General features: G+C 36.8%; 1 protein-coding gene across 6 annotated transcripts in view; it reads right to left on the bottom strand.

The window, feature by feature from the left end:
• The window catches only part of LOC127800681 (PH, RCC1 and FYVE domains-containing protein 1-like), a 58,802-nt gene that overhangs the window by 15,819 nt on the left and 16,260 nt on the right, over positions 1-26,723 (bottom strand). Inside the window, exons 1-6 of one of the 6 annotated variants that reach the window (XR_008022834.1) lie at positions 22,327-22,952; positions 7,115-7,204; positions 6,883-6,969; positions 6,672-6,791; positions 3,699-5,801; positions 3,461-3,607 (exon numbers count right to left, since the gene is read on the bottom strand). Coding sequence is in view for 5 of the 6 variants with exons in the window: in XM_052335438.1 (XP_052191398.1) it covers positions 3,461-3,607; positions 3,699-5,801; positions 6,672-6,791; positions 6,883-6,969; positions 7,115-7,204; positions 22,327-22,374 (2,595 nt within the window). In the remaining variant the exon portion in view is untranslated. Of the gene's footprint in view, positions 1-3,460; positions 3,608-3,698; positions 5,802-6,671; positions 6,792-6,882; positions 6,970-7,114; positions 7,205-22,326; positions 22,955-26,723 lie in introns of those variants that run through there. The other 5 variants (XM_052335438.1, XM_052335434.1, XM_052335435.1 and 2 more) reach the window with 5 other exon arrangements.

The raw sequence follows: 26,723 nt of genomic DNA, 5'->3' as shown, positions 1-26,723 counted from the left end.
GGTATACTCCCCATGTCCATAATCTTCTTCGTCATCCTCCCCATAAGCCCCGCAATATACTTCATCTTCAGTAACATCTTCCTCCTCCCTTTCTACAATGTTAACTGTTTTCCTCCTTGGACAATCACTAGATCGATGCCCAACCTCATTGCAATTGAAACACTTTAAAGAAATAGGCTTTGCATAAGGATTAGGGGATTTTGAAACATTAGAAGTAGTACCTCGAATGTTTCCCCCCGTTGTAGCCTTGTTAGGGTTGACTGTATGAGGTGGATTTGAGGGTTGCGCTCCTTGAACCGACTTACCTTTTTCAAAAGCTGCTTGTTTATTTTCATTCCCACTATACCGACGATAGTTGTCATTGTGGGCTCTCTCACTCAACATTAACTCAGCCTTTAAAGCTAAGTTCCTTACTTCTTGCACACTCAGAACCATCTGAACTCCAGTTTTATCACGAAGAGCAGGCTTCAATCCATTCAAGTAACGAGCTGCTTGTTGATTATCACTTTCTGACAATTGGTTTCTCTCCGTTAATCGCAAAAACTTAGAGGTATATTCATTCACATTCTTCATTTCCTGTGCACATCTTTGATAAGCTTCAAACATGTATTGTTCATAGTCAGGGGGTAAAAACCTATCTCTTAACAGCTGTTTCATTCGTCTCTATGTCTGAATTGGTTGTCGGCCTTCCCTCAATCTCATCTCTCTCAATCGCTCCCACCAAACAGATGCACCGCCCTTCAATCTATAAGCCACTAACTTTACTTGTCGTTCATCTGGGATCTCCATGTTTTCGAAAAAACGGTCAACCTCAATGATCCAATCTAGGAACACCTCTCGATATCAAGATCTCCACTAAAGGTAGGAATATCAACTTTTAGTTTATACTCATCGTTGCCCCAATGGTTGTGTTGATGCGCATTCCTCCTAACCCCTCTACCACTAGGGTTAGCTATTGTGCAATCAAGATCATCCTCTTCATCGCTATCTTCAATCACTGGTCTTCTAAGCTTAACAAGGACATGATTAATGGGTGGTCTTCCCACTCCGACTTGATTCACCCCATTATTCAGGTTCCTGTCATCATCAACTCGTAGTAAGGCGCCCAATTGGTCGTTGATTTGCTCCAATCGCTGCTAGATAGTACGAGTTACTTCCCATTGTTCTTCGATTGCTCTCCAAACTGTGGACAACTCCTGATTACCGTCACGAGGCTAGTTGCTACTGTTACTTTCAAGATTGGCCATCTAATTGGTTGATGAACCGCTCTGATAGCACCTGACATAGCGTGTAGCGCGTGTGTGAAAAAACACACCAGAATAAACCCTTGAAAGAGCAAACTTCAATGGCCGAAACTTGGCTCTCAAGAAGATGCAAAAACAAGACTGTTTTGTTAAGAAAACCCAAATAGGTTGCTGAAATTTGATTGAGAAAAACTTGATTACAAACTCTAAATCCTAGGCATATTTATAATATTTGGCTAATCCAAACCATCTAATATTTGTAAACAAAATCCAACTAGAATCCTAATAGAAATAAATCCTAATCAAACATGAAATAGAATTCTAAATCAAGTAGAAATATGAAGTAGAATCTTAAATCAAGTAAAATCCTAAAACATATGAAGTATTAAAATACTGTTTTGGTGCTACTATTCTGGCGTGGTCGGCTCGACCTTGGCTTGGGTCGGGTCTTGATCAAAGTCCGCATCAGAACTTTACCAATTAGACATAAAGAATGCCTTCTTGAACGGAAGTATGAAAGAAGAAGTTTTCATGCGAATACCTCCTAGTTTTGAATCATCTAAAAATCCAAGGTATGCAAACTAAGGAAAGCCTTTTATGGTCTAAAGCAGTCACCTAGGGCATGGTTTACAGAATTCAGTGCAACTATGAAGAAGTATCAACAGGGACAGGCTAATCACACTTTGTTTATCAAGCAAACTGAAAATGGAAAATCTATTCTAATCGTGTATGTGGATGACATGATTCTCACAAGTGATGATGCTATAGGGATTCAACAACTAAAAGAGTGTCTACAAGCTGAGTTTAAAGTGAAAGACCTTGGAACACTTAAATACTTCCTTGGAATGGAAGTAGCAAAGAGTAAAAAAAGTATTTTTATCACTCAAAAGGAAATATACTCTAGATCTTCTCACGGAAACAGGGAAACTAGGTTGCAAACCTACAAGTATTCCTTTGGAACAGAATTGGAAATCAAGGAGCACAGAGGCTGATTATCTTGTGGACAAGGCAAGATATCGAAGACTGGTAGGAACATTGATCCATCTATCTCTAACAAGGCCAGATATTGCATTTAATGTGAGTGTTGTAAGTCAGTTTATGCATGCTCCTACCAAAGACATCTAGATGCAGTAAATCATATTCTCAGATATCTCAAGGGTACACCAGGAAAGGGCCTATTGTTCAGAAAATGTGACAATTGTGAAATTGATGCTATACTGATGCAAATTGAGCAAGAGCTATTGAAGACAGTAAATCTACTTCAAGATACTACACTAAATTATGGGAAAACCTAGTTACTTGGAGGAGTAAAAAGCACTCAGTGGTAGCTAGAAGCAGTGTAGAAGTACAGTATAGAGCAATTGCCCAAGGAATATGTGAATTAATCTAGTTGGAAAGACTGTTACGCGACTTAAAGATATCATGGGACGCCCCTACGAAGCTATACAATGATAGAAAATCAGCCATTAGTATAGTTCACAATCCAATTCAACATGATAGGATGAAGCATTTAAGGATTGATCGACACTTCATAAAGATTGAAATTGAAAAAGGAACAATTATTCTCTCATACATTCCAACTCAAGATCAAGAGCATGATATTCTAACTAAAGCTATGTCCAAACCAAGTTTTGAAGTGTTAATTATCAAGCTGGGAATTATTGATATCTATTTAGCAACTTGAGGGGGAGTGTTGGAATATCAAGAAAAAAAGATAAGAATTGAAAAATCAAAATTTTGAATTCGGATGAGACTAAGAGATAAGGTTGGTTAGAGGTAAGGAAATATTACAAAAGATTAAATTGACAAAGAGATAAGGTTCCTAAGAAAAATGAGACAGTTGATTACAAGTGATAATTCCAGTTTTAGTGATAAACTTTATCCTTTAAAGATATTCAATTTTTCCTATTTTTTAGGAGATGTTGTAGAAGAATTATTGTATACATATCCCATTCGTAAGTTCAAAAATGTATTGAAGCAGTTTTCCATTTAATCAAGTAAACATTTCTTCCTCTCTAATCGAGTATTCATCCTAAGTTGCTTCAATCAGCTGTTTTTTCTATTTTGTTCAGTGATACATTTACATATTATTGCCAGACATGTATCTCTGTTGTCAAAACTAATACCACATAGCGACATATATAAGGGATCCAGAACAGTTCCCAACAAAATCAGTCTAGGAAAAGGAAAAGGATGCAACTAGACCAGAATCTAACCTGTGCTGTTAGTGACTTTATCACATCTTTTGCAGCTTTACATTTAGTAGCCTCGTCTGCAGCAAGTGTGATAGCTTCCTGAGCTTTCTTAGTTGATTGTTTAAGCTCCAAATCTTGAAGTTGGCACCGATTTTGCAGGCTCTCGACCTATGCCATGTCCAAGATTAGCAATTATAGAAGCTCGTTTTGAATCATCTGATTTCTTTTTCAAAAAAAAAAAAGATAAATAAAAGACTACCTGCAAACGAAGTCTGCGAACTTCTTGATTCAAAAGTTCATTAGTTTTCTTCAGACTATCAGTAATACTTTTGGAGAAAGAAAGTCCAGTTGTTGTAGGAACAGGTGTTGCAGAACGTGGGGGGCTAGGTCTCCTAGAAAATGGTGACACGGACCTAGAACTAACAGCAGATGACGCAAGGACTGGTTTAGGAACGGGTCGACGAAGATCAACAGCCGTAGACATGACTGCATCTTTCAACTGTAATAAAGGGAGTGCTTGATAGGGTCGACCAAATGAGAATGCATCAGCTTTCCTACCTTGTTTGGTTGCTTTATTGTCTAATTGCTTGATTAGATCAACATTGGAAGGCATAGCTGACCTGGGCAATCTTATCTCAGCCTTGTCTAATCTGTACTTGTTTTCACCTGAAAGGCGTGGCATAGCATTTCTCCTATTATTAGCAGCAGCCTCTGCCACCTTACTAAGTTTGGCGAAACAGGAATCACATACCCGATATGGTTTATTAGGATTAGGAGCCAGAGCTGCTCTTAATGCTTTTCTGGAACTACATGAATGGCAATGCACAAGTCCACAATTGTAGCAGTTGTGCCTCTTCCGGGTAAATCCAAAAGCCTGTCTACAAGTTGAGCACTGAGACTGCTCAGCACCAGAAACCCATTTGTGAAGACATATAGCTGCAGTGTAGTTTGAGCCACAAGCAATAAATTTGACATGCCTATCCTTCAAAGCTTCAACCAGAGTTGGTGTTTTCCGATCTTCAATATCTCCATGGCCAAGCCTTCCATTAGCTCCTTTTCCCCACGTATATACCTCATTCCTGGTTGTTAACGCTGCCACATGATATGCACCACATGCAATCTCTTCTATGGACTCTGCTACAAGTTTATCTTTCACCAAGCAAGGTACTTTTCCATCAGACTGGGGATTCCCTAGCTGACCATAGACAGTGCTTCCCATTGTAAAGACATGTCCTGAAGTGGTCAAGCCAACAGTTAAACTATGTCCACAAGCAATTTTATGAAAATTGTAGTCAATAAGTGCCGGCACGCATGTAGGTTTAAGCCGAGGTTCCTTGTCCCCATGTCCAAGGCGATTTTTATCTCCATCCCCCCATGTAAATAATTTACCAGATGAAACACTTGCAATAGACTGTGTCACAATAACCTCAACAACCGCAGCAGTATGCCATACCCCACATGCCACAGCAATTGTCCTCAACCCTGACAATGATTCTACCTCTCTTGGATATGAGATATTTTCCCGGTCCCCATGACCCAAGACACCAAAAGTTCCATCTCCAAATGTAAAAAGCTGACCAGTTGATGTTACCAAGGCTGTGTGCCATGGACCACAAGTTACCATGGCAACTTGAAGTCCCTCAAGAGAACCAGAAATTCTCTTTGGAATCCAGTGACTCACATCAGTACCATGACCAAGAAGCCCAGCATTGTGTGTACCATCACCCCATGTATAAAGTTCACCAGCCATTGTAACAGCACAGGTATGAAACTCTCCACAGGCAACAATGTCAACAGCAGAAAATGATAAGAATTCAACTAAACGAGGTTGAGTAACATCTTCACCAAAACCATGACCAAGCCGTCCTCCAGATTCTTCACCCCAGGTGAACACTTCACCATGCCTGGTTACAAGGGCAGCATGCTTAACTCCACAGGCTATATGATGTACATCCAATACTACATTGGATTCTAATGGCCTTGGAAGAAGTACATCTGCTCTTTTGCCAAAACAATGAGCAGGTGTATCAGTCCCAACCTTGAGAGGATTATCACATATAACCTCGCCCCATATGTATACATCTCCCAAAGCATCACAATCATCAGGAGCAGACCCATGACTTGAAGTGCTAGGGGCACTAGATACACTAACTCGAAAAACATCTGAACCAGATCCCTTTACTTGCATATTTCCTTGGTCCGAAGGTACATGTGACCTTCCAAAATACACAGAATTCTCAGGGCAAAAGCCCTTTGGAGAAGTATTTGTGTCAGGACTAACAGAAACTTCCAGAGAGCTAATATCTTGTGTAGCACTAACAGAACTGTCACTTTTACTAGTTGACACTAACTTTTTGTTATCCTGAAATCAACTGAACAATGTCAGGCACAATAAGGTGCTGACGGTACAGCAAGAAAAGGAGAATAAGGATCAGTGGCTTTCACAGCAAGTTACATATTCAAGTAAAATTTGCTTCAAAAAAAATTCATTAAGTAATTATGATATACATGATTATCATAGGTATCACAATAAATATGAACCCCCTCCACAAAAAGTAAAGAAATAAATAACAAAAGGAAACAGGCAGATACAAAGATGAACACTTCGCACATAAAGCAACAGAGATCTGAGGCAGATCTAGCTCCTAAAAAATTGCTCAATTAATCACCAGTTCAAATCCATCCTTTTGTAACTTATGCTTGCAACATTGTGTTGCTAGCATTTAAAAAGAAAAAAAAAAGATTACATTTAATAATGACTTAAACCAATTGAAATAAATATACCCCAGAAGTCATTTAAAGTAAACTGAAAATACAAGATAGCATGACAAGGCATAAAAAGACAACACCAGACAAGAGCCAGTCTGTAAGCCCCCAATAGTCAAGTTGGAAACCTGACATTTCCGAAGGAAAAGCTCACCAGAATAACATATTTAGGGATTATTGGCATGGAAGACTTCATTATGACATGTTAAAACTCTTCCCCCGGAAAACTTTAATTTTATGACCAAGTAGATCTCTTAAGGAAGCTGTATTTTTTTTCAATAATATACATAAAGTTGTATTGACACTTGAAACTGTAGAGTAAAATAACCGAGTAATTATACATATCCCATAAGCAGATAACATTTTCTTATTTAGCAGTCTGCAGCTCCAAGTAGAAACAAATATGGCTGTCCATGTACTCATACAGAACAAATAAGAAACTGATCAAACGAAGTTATAGATTTACATCAAAGTAGAGATCTCCATCACTCCACCCATCAATTTTTGAGCGCCCACCTTGGCCAGAGGATATTAATGCTTTGAGACCTGTAATCCACACCTCTGCCTCAACCTTGTCCTCACAGATCTACAAGTGACATACATACCACATTTACAATTATAGGGAACAAAGCACTGATCATGTTACTAAGGAAAAAAATCTAGTATTGAACACCAACCAAATCAAGGGATCGTTTTCCGTTGTTGTATATAAGAGAAAAGGACAAATAGTCCTTTTCAGGGCGAAGATATCGTCTGAAAACAGCCTGGAAGTACAATTCAATAAGGGGGAAAAGGAAATAAGAAAGAAAGGAAATAGCTTATGATACAGGGTTTTCTTGGATGGGAAAAGAAAAGTGAAAGGTTTGGAAGACACAAGTGCCAAGATCAGTTAAAGTAAAAAACTCTCACAGTTCTTTGTCCAGGAATGATTCTCGAAACTAAAGCTAGCTTCAAGCTTTTTTCACCAGCACTAGAAATCCAGATCAAAGATGATTCATCCTGTGAGTTATGGATCAAAGATCAGCTGGGAGTACATAAAATAATGAACTAAGATGTACATATTACATTCTGGTTATCAAAACGCATGCCAAAACAGTGAGAAGTCACAATGTAAGGCTGTAAATCATAAGGACATAAACAAGCACCATAGAATATTAAGGACAAGCGTTATGCTACAACAAATCATATATTTCTACTCTTTTTTTTTTACTTTTAAAATTATTGTGGGATAGGATATACAGTTAATTTTCAACTAACATCATTGGTTGGGATCACCTTTGTTGAAACATTTGTATGAGAATCTCGGGAGGGCATTTATGTCAAAGGTGTTGTTGACACACACATATTTGTAACACCCCGCATCAAACGATAGGAAGGTCCGGGACAATTTACCTTGATGGCCCTACGCGAACTTCCCAGGGGGGTCACCCATTCTTGGATTTCTCGGGGTAAAGCACGCTTAAGTTAGGAGTTCTTTGCCTACATTCAGTCCAAAAGGTATCCAACTGGTGTTGTTTCATTTCTTACTTATTCTCGATATATACTACCCTTCTCTGGGCTCTTGGGGTATTACACACATCGTGTCATCATCATGGGGCCCACAGCTGCAGGTCAACTCTTTAGCTCTCGCCCTTCAACGACCAGGAGCCCCACCACACCTGCGAGGGGGCATGGTGTGGATGCACTGGGTTCGTCCCACATCGGTTGCTCAGAGGGCCACCACACCTGCGGGGGGGCATGGTGTGGATGCACTGGGTTCGTCCCACATCGGTTGCTCAGAGGGCAACCACTGAGGGGCTCATAAGTGCAGTGGGGCTCCTGGTCGTTGAAGGGCAAGAGCTAAAGAGTTGACCCACAGCTGTAGGCCCCATGATGATGACACGATGTGTGTAATACCCCAAGAGCCCAAAGAATGGTAGTATATATCGAGAATAAGTAAGGAAGGAAACAACACCAGCTGAATACCTTTTGGGCTAAATGTAGGCAAAGTTTTCCCACGTTAAGCGTGCTTGACCTGGAATAGCTCAGGGATGGGTGACCCCCCTAGGAAGTTCACGTAGACCCATCAGGGTAAATTGTCCCAAACCTTCCTATCGCTCAATGCGAGGTGTTACAAAAATGTGTGTCAACAGGTGTATTCAATATTTACCTAGTTGTTTCTTCTAGAATGTTGGTTAGTTATAACGGCCCTATTGTAACGGCCAGTCATGTCTTGTTTAGTCCGCCCTTTATGTTCTATAATAGGGGGTCGGGGGGTCTTTTCTTTTTTGGGTATCATTCTGTTTTTATTCTATCTTGAGAGAGCTATGCGAGTATGTACTGTGTGAGAGGAAAGCTGTAGAGTGCTTTGTAATCTCGGGTTAACTCTGTATTGCCTGGGTATAGGGCTGTGAGAGAGTGTTCTACAGTGCATGTAATCGTTCTTGTGATTCAAGATAGTGGAGAAGAGGCCTATGGCATGCTGGATGTAGGTTTCCGCAAAGGAAACTAAACCAGGATAAACTTATGTGTCTTTGTGTGTATAGTTTATAATGTTGTTTTCATTTCTTGTTCTATCTGTGTATTCTTGAGGGTTGAGTGTCTGAATTAGTGAGGCAGAATCTGGGATTACAATCTACAGAGGTATGGCCCATCTTTCCAAGGCCTGACAAGGTTAAGCGTTGTCAAGGTTATGTCCTAACAAGGAGCTACACAGATTGCCATCTCCTTACAACTTTTTAGTTAGCCAAAAAATGAAAAAGGAAAAAAAGAAGAACAAGAGAGCATTAGGTTGATTGCACGTAGATTACCTAGAATACAAATTGCTTTAACAAGCAAAACAGAAACAGGAATGTGATATTTAACTTGTTCAAAAAAGTGGTACCATACAGGGAGAGTTGTCTATGTTAAAATCAAAATCAAAAGTACTTCTTCAAATAATTTTCTTTTACGATCGAGCATCTAATAAAAAAAAATACGATGCAATCCAATGGTCTCCAAATCAATCATCCAAATATCACTTACAAAAAGACATGGGAAATTTTGGGATAGTTATGCTTTAACCCTATAGTTGGAAAGGTAAACAAATAACCTTATGCACTTCAAAGACAGCCCATCGTGGTCCCATAATTTGGACTAGAATGATACATTAAAAAATCCTTTAAAAATTGAAAACACTATGTTTTACAAGTCAATTTAGACTCAATCCAAAGGGGCTAATTACAGTTATGTTTTACTAGCCAATTAGACTCAATCCAAAGGGGCTATTCATTTCTCCTAAAAGCCACACAGATGTTATTTGTCAATTACATTTTTGTCTTTCAACCAAAGCAAATAAGACCCGTTCACTTTACACTTATCTAAGACATAAGGAGTTGTATGTCAACTTTTAAATTAAATGGAGTTTGTGTTATATTTATCCAAATTCAGAAGGGGCAGATGGGGGGGAGGGAATTATAGCCAACCCCATATAGCGAGATAAAAGCTTGGTGTGTTGTAAGGGGAGACTATGCTTACCCCTCAATTGTTTCACATTTTGTTGCCAATATAATCTTATTCAATTTTGGCTTGCTTAATTAGATTTTTTTTCCACCTAAAAACATCTTAAAGGAATTTTTTTAAACAAAAAGAAAAAAAAAATACTTTCCAGTTGTTTTGGATAGTTAAATTCATAGCATGAAATGGAAGTATGACATGCTCAAAAAGAGAAGGTACATAACAATTCAGAAATTAATAAGTGTTAAATCATTTCAGATAACAATACATATCTTAATAACTCATGTTGCCATAACAATGTCCAAAAATGCAAGAAATTATATGCTCAAATCATAACTGTTAACACTGCATAGATAAGGTACCAGTTTTACTATTGGCACGAAATAGCACTAGTACCAAATGATACCAAGTACTATTTTGTATGTATCATAACAATAATATGTATCACATAAAGATATGCATGTTGTAAAAATTTTATACATAATGACATTATACAAGCGTCTCAAGCTATAAAGCACAAAGACTTCCCTAGGGGTTGTCATATTAGCATCGCCAACATGTCAGACACTCCAACAAGTATTGGACACACCCACTGTCATGATCCAAGGATCCATAGAGAGGCAATAGGGTAATAAGCCTATAATAGTTGTTAGAGGATATTTTAGCAATTAGTTAGAAGCACATGGTGTATTGTGCATGATGTTAGAAGCCAGATATGCCTATAAAAGGCTACTGTAAACGAATGGGATCCTCATGCTGGAATTGATTGAATGAATTCTTAATTCTCTCTCTCTACAATTCTCTCCCAATCTCCCTCTCATTTCTTCTACACTCTCCCTCATTTCTCTCTACATTATTTCCCCCATTTCTGTCCAATTTCCCTCTCCAATCGTTCTATTCTTGGTTCTATTCCATCAGATCCTTTCGATTGCCAATCCAATCCTAGGCTAAACCCTAGGTACATGACAAATTGATATCAGAGCCAACCCCATAACTCTCAGTGCAAGTGAGCAGCGACAGAGGTGACACCGACATTGCAATGTTCGCTCGAGACTAGTAGTGGCTAGTGCACAGCTTGCTGTCGTGGGTGCCAAGTTGCGGAGCGTGGTGGTATGTTATGGTCCACTGCAGGGTAAGGGACTTGTCCCACATTAGAAATTCAGGCTCCTAGTGTGGGGTTTATAACCCCTTGGGCACCCTCCCCTTAACAACAACTTTTTTAGAGTGAGTTATACCCCAGAGTTGTAACAGGCAGTCGCGGGAAAAATCACTACAACAACATTGGAAGTGATATCAGTTGAAGATGGACCCTTGGGGTACACCAGCAAGCAGGCAGCAAAAGATGTTGTGCCATTGGAAAAGTTTACGATTACATCAACTCCAAATCTTAAAGATTTCAAGCCTGCTATTCTTAACAGAATGGATACCCCTCCATTACCTGAGGTCAATGCAAAGATAGTAATGGAGGATTTATTGGATAGAGCCAGCCAGGTGGAGGAAAAAGAAGTCAACATTTGTCCTCCATTGGTATCAAACTTGGCTGATCATTTAGGCACCATCAAGGATCCTGCACCTTATAGTCTAAGAAGGATGAATTAGATAGTAAAAGCATGGATTAGATGAAGAAGTGAGGCCAGAAGCTAAGATTTCTTGGGGACAATAAATCTTTTAAGAGGGAGGGAATGTCACAACCTGCTAGTTATTAGCGGCAGTTGTAGTATTTTTATTCAGTTGCAGTATTTTTACGATTATGTTCTAGGAGTAATGGGATATTATTTACAATTAATTTACAGTTATGGAAAGTGGAGAGGTAGTGGAGTGATTTAGGAACAGTTATTGGTAATGGAGGATATTGTAACTGCCACAAATAATTGTTGGTTAACTTTCTATATAAACTTGTAACCTCATAGTGCAGATCATGTTATGAGTTATCAAGAATTTATTAAAGTCTCTCTATTCTTCCTCAATTCTATCTACATCCCCCCTATTATTCTCTCTGATTTCCCCCTCATTTCTGTCAGTTATCCCTAATTTCAGTTTGTTCTCCCTAATATTCTGTCTGTTCCCCCCTTAGTTCTTGCTATTTCTCCCTTAATTTCGAGTTCTATCTTCTAAGGAAGCATCAGTTAAAACTAGGGTCCTGACAAAAGTGTTGGGACACTCCACATCGGTGTCATGTACCTAGGGTTTAGCCTAGGATTGGATTGATAATTGAAAGGATCCGATGGAATAGAACCAAGAACAAAACGATTGGAGAGGGAAATTGGACAGAAATGGGGTAAAGAATGTAGAGAGAAATGAGGGAGAGTGTAGAAGAAACGAAAGGGAAATTGAGAGAGAATTGTAGAGAGAGAGAATTAAGAATTCATTCAATCAATTCTAACATGAGGATCCCATCCGTTTATAGTAGCCTTATATAGACATATCTGGCTTCTAACAGCAAGCACAACACACCCATGTGTTTCTAACTAATTGCTAAAATATCCTCTTAACAACTATTATAGGCCTATTACCCTATTACCCCTCTATGGATCCTTGGGTCATGATAATGCCATTCCTTTCTTGGCATCCAGTTCAGGATGTTCCTCAACTTTTTGTAAGTCAGAAATATGAGGAAGGACCCCAGCGCCTACTTGAATCGATTCTACAGTAGGACACACGTGTCCCATACGTGGACACTTTAAAAAACTAAAAAGTAAGGGGTTTTCATTTTTACTTTTTAGTTTTACAACTAGTTATTGCATGACTCTTTTATTTTTCCATGTTTTGATTGCATTCCTGTTCAGTTTTCATCCCTTCTACGCTTTTATTCTCCATCTCTTTAAACATCAACTAGATTGTGAGGGGCAAAGACGATTGAATTGTGAGTTGATTGCTAATTAGAGTAGAGTTATTCGTTTGGAATTTTGGCTTATGAATTTTCAATGAATATTTGTGACTTTGGAATATAGTTTTCAATTTTTTGTAACTTTATTATACTTTAAAAATATAAAAAATTATTACGTTAATTAACAAATAGTTCGAATTGTAGGAACAATAATCAATTTTAGCTTGAATAGTTTGTAGGCGAACCCTACCTTCTCTGATCCATTCGACACATGCAATTTCTTTTCCATCGATACACCCTATAATTTGTACTTGAATTCCTTTTCTATCCGCTTGTTCAATTAATTCAATAGAGTTTTTCATTGCTTTTTGAAATGAAACTCTATTTTTTAATTGTCCGGCAATAAATTCGGCAAGAATATTAAGGTTTCCATAAGGTTTTGCAATTCTTGTGATAGCACTGTTCAGTTTCGATTTACACAATGAAATTCTCTTTGTAAATTCATCTATAATTCTTCAATTCCTTGCAGTCTACTTTATATTAATAACTTTGAGAATCCCAAATAGATTATGACTAGGATTAGATCGATTATCTCGACTATATCGTGTCTTACTTTTTTGAAAAATGTCATGTCCCTATATTCCATGTCTCGTGTACCCATGTTCGTGTCTGTGCTTCATAAGTCTCAAGTATTTTTTTAAACAAATATTATATAAACACAATAAGCATATATGTTTAAGAGCACAAAAACATTATTATTGCCAATGGCATATCTTACATAAATACATAATTGAATTAGTTTCAATATATTTTGAAACAATTAAATGTGTTTTTTGAGATATAAACTCATCCAAAACCCAAACAATTTTTCCTCCCTTTTTTAAATACAAACTCACCTTCCCTTAAAAACAAACCCACCCAAATCCTAAATGCCAAATAGTTTTTCTCTCCTCCTTTTTCACCTTTTGCAAACTCACATTCCTTTTTCTTGACGCAGCGTCTAGGGCGAGTGTGAAGAAAACACACCAAAATAAACCCTTGAAAGAACAAACTTCAATAGCCAAAGCTTGGCTTTCAAGAAGACACAAAAACAATACTGTTTTGCTAAGAAAACCCAAATAGGTTGCTAAAATTTGATTGAGAAAAACTTGATTACAAACTCTAGATTCTAGGCATATTTATAGTATTTGGCTAATCTAAATCCATCTAATATTTGTAAACAAAATCCAACTAAAATCCTAATAAAAATAAAATCTTAATCTAACATGAAGTTGAATCCCAAATCAAGTAGAAACATGAAGTTAAATCCTAAATCAAGTAGAACTCTAAAACTGAAGAAGTATTAAAATAACATGAAATAGAATCATAAATCAAGTAGAATTTTAAATTTTAAGAAGTATTAAAATATTATTCCAACGTGATCAGGTCTGCTTTGGGCTGGGTCTTAATTAGTGACCGCATCATTCACCTCCACTTGAGAAGAATTCGTCCTCGAATTATGATCTAGGTATGACAATTCAACGTCCGGCAAATACAAAGAAAGATCAGCAACATTGAATGTTTTGGAAATACCCATATGATTTGGCAAATCCACAACATAAGCATTATCATTAATCTTCTTTGTAATCTTGTAAAGACTATACTTCTTTAGCTTGAGCTTGTTCTGTTGTCCTGCTGGAATCCGTTCCTTCTTCAAGAATATCATGACTTCATCTCCAACCGCAAATACCTTGTGCTTCCTATGCTTGTCAGCTGCTGCCTTGTACTTCTTATTCGCCTCGTGCAACTTTTGCTTGACATCTTCCTGAGCTGTTTGAACGTGCTCGGCTAAGTCATTAGTTGCAACACTAAAACCTGGTACCTTTGGCAATTTTACCAAATTCAATGCATGATTAGGAACTTTCATGTATACGATAGAGAATGGTGGATCTTCCTGTTGAGCTATGCACGGCGTTGTTGTAGGCAAATTCCGCTTGAGCTATGACTAGGTCCCATTGCCTTACCTTGTCTTTGCAAACACTGCGAATCAGATTTCCTAAGGTACAATTCACCACCTCTGTCTGTCCATCAGTCTGGGGATGTGTTGTGCTACTAAAATTCAAAGATGAATCAAACATTCTCCACAAGGTAATCCAAAAGTGACTCAAAAATCTTGTATCACGATCTGAAGTAATAGTTTTAGGGACTCCATGTAGTCTAACAATCTCCTAGAAAAATAGTTTGGCTGTACCTACTGTATCTACCGTCTTCTTGCATGGAAGAAAGTGTGCCATCTTGGAAAACCTATCAACCACTACAAAAACAGAATCCATACCTTGTTGGGTTCTCGGTAGACCAACCACGAAGTCCATAGACAAATCTTCCCAAATAGCATTGGAAACAAGCAATGGCATGTAGAGACCGGCATTAGAAGAGTGCCCCTTAACTGTTTGACATATATAACACCTTGCCACAATAATATAAACATCTCTCCTTGCTCTTGGCCAATAATACCTTCCCATAACAGCTTCAATAGTCTTGTCTCTGCCAAAATGCCCTGCTAAGCCACCACCATGCAAATCCCGAATAATTTTCTAACGAAGGGATGCACAACTGATTTCCCTTCATGAGAAACCCATCATGCACACAGAAATCTCCTGACGGTTGCTGAGACATGCATTGTTCCCACACATGTTTGAAATCCTCGTCTGTTGCATATAATTCTTTCAAGCACTCAAACCCAACAATCTCAACACTAAGGGTCTTGATCAAATCCACACGCCTACTCAAAGCGTCTGCCACTCGATTATACAGTCCAGACTTATGAACAATTTTATATGGAAATTTATCAATAAAAGCAGACCATCTAGCATGCATATCACTCCTCAATTGCCTTTGGCTACTCAAGTACTTAAGAGCTTGGTGATCCGTGTAAAGAACAAATTCTTTGCCAATCAAGTAATGTTCCCATGTCTTAAGAGCCCCCACCACTGCATAAAACTCCTTATCATAAGTAGACAATTTTGGCTTCACACAACTTTTCACTCAAAAATGCAATTAGCCTCTTCTCTTGGGACAACACAGCACCTATCCCCATCCACTCGCATCACACTCAACCTCAAACAATTTGTCAAAACTTGGCAAAGTTAAGACATAAAAGGTACATAATTTCTCTTTTATCAAGGCGAAACTTTGCTCTTGTTCTTCACCCCAATAAAACTTTCCTTTCTTTAAACACTCAGTAATTGGAGCCACAATACTACTAAAGTGTTTGATAAACCGCCTATAGAAAGTTGCTAACCCATGGAAACTTCGCACATCACTAACATTTTTAGGGGTTGGCCACTCTCTAATATCTCGCACTTTTTCCTCATTTACCTTTATGCCCTCTTTGCTTATAACAAAGCCCAAGAACAAGAAGCTCTCACTCATCAAAGTACACTTCTTCAAATTAACATAAAGTTTGTTTTCCCTCAACACACTCAACACGTCCCGAATATGCCCCTCATGCTCATTAATAGACTTACTGTATATCAAAATATTATCAAAATACACCACAACGAATTTACCAATGAAAGAGCGTAATACTTGATTCATTAGTCTCATGAAAGTGCTTGGTGCATTGGTTAGTCCAAAGGGCAAGACTAACCATTCAAACAACCCATCTCTAGTCTTGAAAGCTGTCTTCCACTCATTTCCAGGTCGAATTCTGATTTGATTATAACCACTTCTAAGATCAATTTTTGGTAAAAATCACAGCCCCATCAAGTTGATCAAGCATGTCATCGACCCTAGGAATTGGAAATTTGTACCCAATAGTAATTTTGTTGATGGCTCTACAGTCAACACACATCCTCTAACTCCCATCTTTCTTTGGTGTCAATAATGCTGGCACTGCACATGGACTCAAGCTAGTCTGAATGTGCCATTTTCTCAACAATTCCTCTACCTGCTCACGCAAAATCTCATTCTCCCTAGGACTCATCCTGTAGTGTGGTAGGTTAGGCAAGCTAACACCAGGAACCAAGTCAATGTGGTGTTGAATATCCCTCATAAGAAGTAGCTCATTAGGCAACTCCTCAGGAGCCACATCGTGAAATTCCTCCAACAATCCCTGCACCTCCACTGGAATTTAATTAACCTTCAGTGGCTCACTCACGCTCTCTCCCTTGATAACCAATAAGTGAACCTCTCAAGTATCCTTATACTCCCTCACAAACTCAATGTGCTTATGTGTAATGGAAAGAAAATTTCGCCCCTTCACTTTAGAAGCTTTGGTTTGGTTCTTTTCCACTATGGGTAACAAAGTATAATGCACAGCTTCTTTCTCAAGCTGATATGTGTTCTTCCTACCCGAGTGCTTAGCATCCACATCAAATTGCCAAGACCTCCCAAATAAAATATGGCAAGCATCCATATCAACAATATCACAATAGACTTCGTCGGAGAACTTACCAATAGAGAAAGGCACCCTGCAGCGTTCATCCACATGTATGCCACCAACTTCTTTGATCCATCTAATCATGTAAGGGCTTGGATGTTTTTCAAGAGTTAATTGCATCTTTGCCACCATATCTCTTCCTATGATGTTCTCCTAACTTCCACTATCAACAATCAACTCAAAGATTCTTCCTTTCACCGTACACCTCATGCGAAAAAGCTTATGCCGTTGAGTAGTATCTTCATTCTTTTGAGATAGCATTAACTTCCTCACTACACAGGTATATTCCCCATATCCATAATCTTCTTCGTCATCCTTCTCATCAGGCCTGCAATATACTTCCTCTTCGGCAACATCTTCCTCTTCCCTTTCTACAATATTAACTGTTTTCCTCCTTGGGCAATCACTAGATCGATGCCCAACCTCATTGCACTTGAAACATTTTAAAAGAATAGGCTTTGCATAAGGATTAAGGGATTTTGGAAGATTAGAAGTAGTACCTCAAATGTTTCCCCCCATTGTAGCCTTATTAGGGTTAATTGTATGGGGTGGATTGGAGGATTGCGCTCCCTGAACCGACTTGCCTTTATCAAAAGCTGCTTGTTTATTTTCATTCCCACTATACCGACGATAGTTGTCATTACGAGCTCTCTCACTCAGCCTTTAAAGCTAAGTTCCTTGCTTCTTGCACACTCAGAACCATCTAAACCCAATTTTATCATGAATAGCAGGCTTCAATCCATTCAAGTAACGAGCTACTTGTTGATTGTCACTTTCTGACAATTGGTTTCTCTCTGCCAATCGCAAAAACTCAGAGGTATATTCATTCACACTCTTCATTTCTTGTGCACATCTTTGATAAGCTTCAAACATATATTGTTCATAGTCAGGGGGTAAAAACCTACCTCTTAACAACTGCTTCATTCGTCTCCATGTTTGAACTGGCTGTCGGCCTTCCCTCAATCTCGTCTCTCTTAATCGCTCCCACCAAACAGATGCACCGCCCTTCAATCTGTAAGCCACTAACTTTACTTGTCGTTCATCTAGGATCTCCATGTATTCGAAAAAACGGTCAATCTCAATGATCCAATCCAGGAATCCCTCAATATCAAGATCTTCACTAAAGGTAGGAATATCAACTTTTAGTTTATACTCATCGTTGCCCCAGTGGTTGTGCTGATGCGCATTCCTCCTAACCCCTCTACCACCAGGGTTAACTATTGCTCGACCAAAATCATCCTCTTCATCGCTATCTTCAATCACTTGTATTCTAGGATTAACAAGGATATGATTAATGGGTGGTCTTCTCACTCCAGCTTGACACTCCATTATTTAGGTTCCTATCATTATCAACTCGTAGTAAGGTGTTCAATTGGTTGCTAATTTGCTCCAATCGCTGCTGGATAGTACGAGTTACTTCCCGTTATTCTTCGATTGCTCTCCAAATTGCAGACAACCCCTGATTACCGTCACGAGACTGGTTGCTACCGTTACCTTCAAGATTGGCCATCTTATTGGTTGATTAACCGCTCTGATACCACCTGACGCAGCGTATAACGCGAGTGTGAAGAAAACACACCAAAATAAACCCTTGAAAGAACAAACTTCAATAGCCGAAGCTTGGCTTTCAAGAAGACGCAAAAACAATACTGTTTTGCTAAGAAAACCCAAATAGGTTGCGAAAATTTGATTGAAAAAAACTTGATTACAAACTCTAAATCCTAGGCATATTTATAGTATTTGGCTAATCCAAATCCATCTAATATTTGTAAACAAAATCTAACTAAAATCCTAATAAAAAATAAAATCCTAATCCAACATGAAGTAGAATCCTAAATCAAGTAGAAACATAAAGTTGAATCCTAAATCAAGTAAAATTCTAAAACTTAAGAAGTATTAAAATAACATGAAGTAGAATCCTAAATCAAGTAGAATTCTAAATTTTAAGAAATATTAAAATATTGTTCCAGCGTAGTCGGGTCTGCTTTGGGCTGGGTCTTAATTAGTGACCGCATCATAGAAGTTTTAAAATAAAATGAAGTAGAATCCTAAATCAAATAGAATTCTAAATTTAAGAAGTATTAAAATATTGTTCCGGCATGGTCGGGTCTGCTTTGGGCTGGGTCTTAATTAGTGACCGCATCATTTCTCTTCAAACTCTCTACAAGGTGTTACCCACCGGCTTCCCTCTCTCACTCTTTTTCTACTCATTTTCTTTGTTGTCCTCATCATTTTCCCTTCCTTCTCTTCCTACCTAGATCATGACTCAGGTTGAAAGGCTGGGGAAGACAGTCCTGAAAACTTGCTGGAATATGGAATCTGGTGGTTTTGTATCTTAAGTACTGACTAAACACCAAAACTTTCAGATATCAGCCAATGCTAAATACCCAGTATTTTAGCCAAAATAAAAGTTGCCATTTTTTGTACAAGATACACTTCAGTACAATATGTACAACTATGGCTCGACCGCATTTTAACCAAGATCATGATGGCTGATTTGTTGTAGCTTGTTCAATAGAACACCCTAAACAAAATTCTATACCATATCATAGACAAACTAATAATATTTAAATAGTAGCATTGATGGACCACCTAGCACGTGTAACTCATCGAGTGAGCCTGAGACAATTTGTTGGTTATTGCTAATAATTAAGCTAACAAAAACTGTTTTTTGGGAAGTATGGCAGTCACTCGAATGAAACTAGATCACATCCAATAGTGGACTGGTTGAGAGGAGAGGAGAATCCAAAACAAGAGAAAGGGAGGGAAAAATTGCAATGCAGGTATGAAGATGGAGAATCAAAGATTTTAGGGTTTATCATCAAGAAGATTAACTCCCTCCCTCCTTTCAAGTATTGACTCTTCTTTATCTTGGGATCTATAATAGTCAAATATTACATTTTTCATTATCTCACTCTGTTGTGATGTTCTAAAATTTCATATATTTCTATGGCCCATAAACCTTTTTTTTTTTTAACCTAAGAGTGGTATATGATTTTTACAATATTTTAAGCCTTCTTGGAAGCATGTCATTCTGTCCAGTATGAAACCCAGTTAAAGGATTGAGACCAAATCATACCAATGTTTGAAACAAACATATCCTATAAGTAGAAGGATGGTATGATGCATAGATTGTCATGGAAGTACTCTCAAGGTCCCGCATGTTAATTCATCTAATGCTAAAGACAACACAACATGTAAATTAGAATAACCTGTCAAAAGTTTAGCATCATGCATAAACTAATGAAAGAAAAATAGCACATTCTAATGCTTGATATAATCATGATATGTGAAGATCAAGACTGTCCCCAGTAGTGACAAAAAATTCAAAATATATAGTTATAATCTACAGATTATTTCATAAACCAAGATTCATGTCCATTCAATTACCATCACTTTAACAAAGAGTAGGAAAAATAAAATAAAACTCTTGACATCATTAAGTAAACCTCTATGAGATTTCAGATAATTATAAATCAAACTCCAGCATTAAGGAAAAAAAATAAGCGCCAAACTTACATAAGAAAGTCTAAATGGACAAGACTTAGGCTTTCCTTGACAACCATATTTAAGCAACTGAATTCTTTAGAGCAATTAATGCCAACAGAAGAAGGAAAAACAAAAGGAACATCTTATCCTTTACAAACAAGCATATTGGAAGACAAAAGATTTTACCAAAGAAGGGGGGTGAACATGAAAACAACCATCAAGCAATCATTTTAAGTAGCAGCAATAACTGCCAAGCTTATTCATCCAAATGAACAAGCATATTCTTTAGAGCAGTCATTTTAAGTAGCAGCATTAGCATGATAGTGCCTTTTTTTTGTATGTGTGTACACGTGTGTGTGTGTGTGTGTGTGTGTGTGTGGGTGTGTGGGGGGGGGGGGGGGGGGGAGGATACATTCCACCCAAACCCCCTAAGTTTGGGCCATTTCAAGTAGACCCCTTATCTACTTTTAGCATTGAAGGTCCTTGTAATTTACTTTTTTTCAAAGACCCAGCTCTGTTAAGTCAATAACCCAAATGAGTTGTCTTTAATGTTGGATTTGAATTATGAAAAATTAAAATGGCTCATAAGGGCCCAAAATATTGAAAGTAAAACCATGAGGACACAATGGGGGCCCTTGACTGGGCCTGTAAACGGACTGGGTCCACCTGGGATTGGATTTAGTTCCAGTCCATTTATTTAGGGTTTGGTACTATATTTATATCTGATTACCTGGACCCAGTTTCAGATTTGATTATAGATATCGTAAATGGTCCAGATATGGATTTATTAGTTCCAATCTGATTAGGATTCGGACCCATCTAAAATTCAATATAATATATTATTTATACTAGTCACAAAAAACAAAAATAATAAAAAATAAATATAAATCAATTAATCTACCTATCTATCTATATGTGTATTATGCTAATGAATCTATCATTGGATCCAAATAAGACCTGAACCAGATCTGGTTTCAATCTATTGTCGGCCTGATACAAAATATATATCTGATCACTCAGACCTGGTTTCGAATCCAATTACAAATCTATTAAATGGTCGAAATATGAATTTGTTAGTTCTGACCCAGTTAGGTATCATTTACACGTCTACCCCTGACTTAACTAAGGGGGTCTTTGAAAAAGAAAAAGGTAAACACAAGGACTGATCACTTACCCAAAAAAAAAAAAAAAAAACACAAGGACTGCAGATGCTAAAAGTAAACCACAGGGGGTCTACGTGAAAATGGCCCATACCGCAAGGGGTCTAGGTGGAATTTACCCACACCCCATATAGTCATTGATATGTACAAAAACACACTTTATTTCCTTATAAATCTTTAATTCTACTAGGTGGGACTAGCTATTTGGATTTGATTCAATACCATATTTTCTGGAACAAACTAATAACAAAGCAGGATAGAATCAGATAATTCAAACATCAGCAGATAAATTATCTTCCATCACGAAGATTTTTCTTCCCCCCTTTTCTGCAAGTAGACGTGCCCCAAGGTGCAATGGCTAGCTAAATAGCTGTCATCCATCAATAGCCAACAAAATTGTGGCCTTTCGCTGTGGCAAAGGCATCTGCATCCTACATCATCTAGTTCGCAACTCTCGTCTAGACACCAAATACGATCATAGGTTGCAAGTCAAGTGAAATCATTTTTATTTTCACGAGTCTTTCTTACGCAAAGAAGACCGCAACAACCACAACGCAAATCAAACAAGGCAGTCTAATAGTTACAGAGTTTATCAAATGAATGTAGCAGAAAATAGAATGAACAAGTATTTCTCACGGCAATTCGATCAACTGATGTCCAAGTGGGATCAAATTGAAGCAGAGCAGTTGAAATTTGATACTTGCTATCAACATACGCATACAAAATGCACAAGCATATAGACGATAAGTACCTGCTCGATATCACGGTTAGCATTACCGTAGCTAACAAGATCTTCCATTCCATGTGAGAAATTCACCGGGACGCCACCACCCGCTGCGATTGCTCCGAGGCGCGCCGGTCATCATCAACAACGACGACGGAAACCCCTCTCCGCCTCTCTACCGCAGGCCACCATCAACCTTCACATTCTCACCGAAACCTCACACACGATACTCTCAACACGAAAAACCGGCCGTCCACTTCCCAGCCTGGAATTCACAGATCCGCTGCTGCGCCAAGAACACCAAAACAGCACCAGCCAGTCCGAAGCCCTAGCGCGTCTACGCGAAATCAGAGTCGGCAGCGTCGTAGGGGCGAGGACTGGAGGAAATTGAGGGGGAGTAGGTGAAGTGGAAGAGCGGTTTTGCGGGCGATTGGAGAGGCGAGCGGCGGTTCAGAGGCTGAAGGCCTCGGCGGAGTCCGGCAGTTCCGGCGACGAGACGACGGAGGCGCAGGGCGAAGAAGAGAGAGAGAGAGACGTAAAAAATGAATAAAAATGAAAGAAAGAGAAAAACGTCTGCAAGAACAGAGAGTCAAAGAAGAGAGGGGAAGAGAAAAAGGCACAAAGAAACTGAGAGAATCAGATGACGAGAGAAGACATTTCCAATTCCAAAGCTAAGACTCACAATTTCCATCCACATTTAATTAAAATTTATATATTATTATTACTTATGTCTAGAAGTTGGCTTTGGTAGGCATCTCGTGAACAAACTTTACTACTTTTTTTTTTTTCCTTCACTTTGGATGTGCTTCACTCTCTTAAGACAGTAATTTTTTCGTCTCATGCATTTTTGGCTAAATTTAGATATCATTATAATTTATATATACTTAAAATTAAACATTTAGAATGATTTATGTAGGACTTATCTTCTAATTTTTTTAAAAGTGTTAATATATAATAATATAAATAATATTATTATATAAAAGATAATTTTAATAGAACAAAATAAGAATAATTCTAATTTATACGTATTTTTCATAAATCTAATCAAATAATGAGTTTCTTCTCAAATCATAATTTAACTAAATATTATTAAATTAGTTTTATTGGACAATAATACGATCCAAACAATAAGATAGTGTTTATTAAAATAAGTAAGATAATATTATATTAATATAAAGTTAGAATATTTTTTAAGCTAAAATATGGAATGATCAAAATAAGGTTAAAAATATTTTAAAATTTTTATCAAATTATTTATTAATTTTTTTAGAATAAATTAGAGAATACAAACGTCATTTTTTTTTATCTGTAAGGACTAATATATGTTTATCTCGAAAGGAAAGAGATAAATAAATCTAAAAATAAAAATTTAGATAAGAAATCATGTAATTTTTTTTAAATATTATCAAATAAATTTAATAAATATATTAAAATTTTAAAATACTTTATATATTTTATCTTTCTTAATTTATATATCTTAATTGATAAATCCTCTAAAATCATGAAGGATTGCATTGTATGAATTGTAGTTATTTGCAATTGGGTGAATTTGCTATATAAATTGGTCCTCAAAAATGAGTTGTTTAATGCATGTTGGTCTTGATATATATATATATATAATATAGAATTATATATATATTGAAGATAATTTTGAGTGTGAGTATATATAAAGCCTTGAGATGTCACTTCCATGACATTTTAAAAATTAAAAAAATTAGTCATGATGGAGCTTCAGCTTCAGTCAGTCAGTCTTCTCCGACATTTTATAAAACTTGAATAAGCCCAACTCATAATACTAATTACTTTATTCACAAGTCATGATAACAAATTTAGGATTTTAGGGGGGTTCCATTGCTATTCTTATAAAATTTATTTTTGAATGAAATATTTTTTATAATAATAATAATTTCAACTAATTTTTTGTAATTTTTTATTTTATTTTTGTTTATATTTGGCATGTTCAAACTTTATCTATTGATTTCAATTTCATTTTGAGTTTGAGTTTAAGTCCGATCTAATTTAAAAATTAGAATTAATCCCAAGATCACATAAATTTTAATTTAACCTATTTTAAGGATTAAAAATAAACAAATATTATACTAAATTTGAACCAAATCACCCAAAGTATATTTTAGTGGGGTTTTTATTTTTAATTCAACTCTTTATTGAGATTATCGTCTTTGCGCAGTTCTCCGTCGCTCGTACCCTTAATTTCGACAGAAAAAATAAATCGTAAGTGAAGACTTTCTTAATTTGACTTTTTCTTCCTAGGAACTCAAATTTCTTGTGTTTCACCTATTGTCATTTAAAAATATTTCTAGAAGTCCCTACAATTTATTTATTTATTTTTTGGGCAAAAACACCCCTTTGTTATTAATTATGCTAAATTAATTAAATTAAATGTTAATTAAGTTAAAAATATATGTTAAATTAAATCAAAATAAAAGCAAGAAAATAAAAATTAAAAAATGTCGGTTGTAACCCGTCATTATGGACAGATTCCAACTGCCACCCCCTCTAGCGATGGGTTCTAAGAGGAAGCATTGCCAATGGATTCTGGAACATAAATAAATAGACATAAAAGAAGAAGAAGAAAGGAAAACGATATAATATGTGGAACTTCCAAGATATTAAAGATAAAAGGTAATGAAGATGATGATATAGTGGAGAGTGAATTATGCTTCTTCTTTTTCTTTTTTTTTTTCTTTTTTTTTTTGTTATATAAAAGAACTAAGAAAAAGTATATTCGGAAGTTTTTGTAAGATCCTAATTAAGCTTAATTAAAGATTGGCTGAAAACCAGAATTGGGCCCCACCCACCCACTTCAATTTACTAAACGGAACTCCTCAAGGAAACCCCCAGACAATCCACGGCCCAAAATTAAATAAACTAAAACAATTATATTCTTATTCAACATTTACAAAGAAGACCCATGCATAAGTTAAGTTATATTATGTGATGATGATTGGGACTTAAAATTTAAATTTGATTATGATTTGAATATATTTTATAATTAAATATTTATTTATGTGGTTTATCTTCTAATTAAAATATAAATTTATATAAATTAATTATTTTCTGTATACATATAAGATGAGTGATAGATATATAAATAAATATCCAACATCTTGCAATTATTACAGTAATATCGTTATTGTAATATCAATATTATCATAGTAATATTTTATTCTTTCTACCCTTAATTTTTCCTAATTTGAGTCTTCCATATAAATCTTTTATATTCATTTGTGCATTTGATAGTTTAATCGTGGTTTGTTTTCGATCTTATTAAATCCTTACAAACTGGTATCAAAACTGTTGGATCAAAGCATCAGCATTTTAGCATATCTCAACATCAAATCTGCAACCATTCATCTTCTTAATCACTTAGGGTTTCTAGTTTTCGTTGTTGTCGTTGCCATCGCCAGCTCCATGTGCTCCATCGTCGTCAACCGTCATCAGTCCATTTGTCTTTGATTGTCGATAGCCCTTGCAATCAATCCACCATTGCGAACATAATCGTGATCGTTCGCCTGTTCATCGTTTTCGCTTGTTGCCTCCCACTCAATCATAACCGTCAGACTTTTGACATCTTTTCAACCATTCATCCTCTGCCTTTTCACCTTCTTTTGCAGCCAACGATGACCCTTGCTCATTTTGCCATCGTCACTGTTGACTTCCGTCTTTGTTGACACCATTGCCGTCGATTGCTCTCTACCATAGCTATCAACCTTCCAAACCTTGCCCCAAATCCAACAAATCTCAACCTAGATCTACCAAGATCTATTTGATCTGTTTCAGATTTGTTCAGCCCAAATTCGATAGATTCAAATTTGTCTCACCCAATTTTACTGCACAGATCCACCATCATGGTCAGTTTTCTGTCGAGTCTTTCTTTTATTGGCGTTTGACACTGTTTGGGATTATTTGATCTTGACAATGATAACCTTAAAATATAATATGACATTCCATTATTAGATCAGAATATTAGATTTTTACTATAGTAAGTTAAGATGCGAGCAGTTTTGACACAAATGAATTTAAATGATGTACTATTGGGATTTGATAAAATGCCATGCTTCGTGATTTGCCTTCAAAAGAATCTAACCTTATAATAGGTCAGCAAATTTTTAAGGGTCTGTTTGATTGCATTATCTAGAATTTAGTTCCATGAAAAATGAATTTCATAGAATTAAATTACAAAAACCACCCCACCCTCTTGGAAAATGAATTCCATGAAAAGAATCTTTACATGCTTATACCATACACATATTTTCCATAGAAAAGTTAAAAGTATTTGATTGTTTCCATAAAAAATATATGTAATAATTACACATGATTAAATATTTTCTATGACAAATGTGTGCTATCAAATAGAGCTTAACATTTAAGTGGAGTATGAAATTGATTCCATACTCTAGTGT

Source organism: Diospyros lotus, chromosome 4 (genome assembly GCF_014633365.1).
Source record: "Diospyros lotus cultivar Yz01 chromosome 4, ASM1463336v1, whole genome shotgun sequence".
Classification (NCBI taxonomy): domain Eukaryota; kingdom Viridiplantae; phylum Streptophyta; class Magnoliopsida; order Ericales; family Ebenaceae; genus Diospyros; species Diospyros lotus.
Note: the sequence above shows the minus strand (reverse complement) of the source record. Positions and strands in the feature narration are given on the sequence as shown.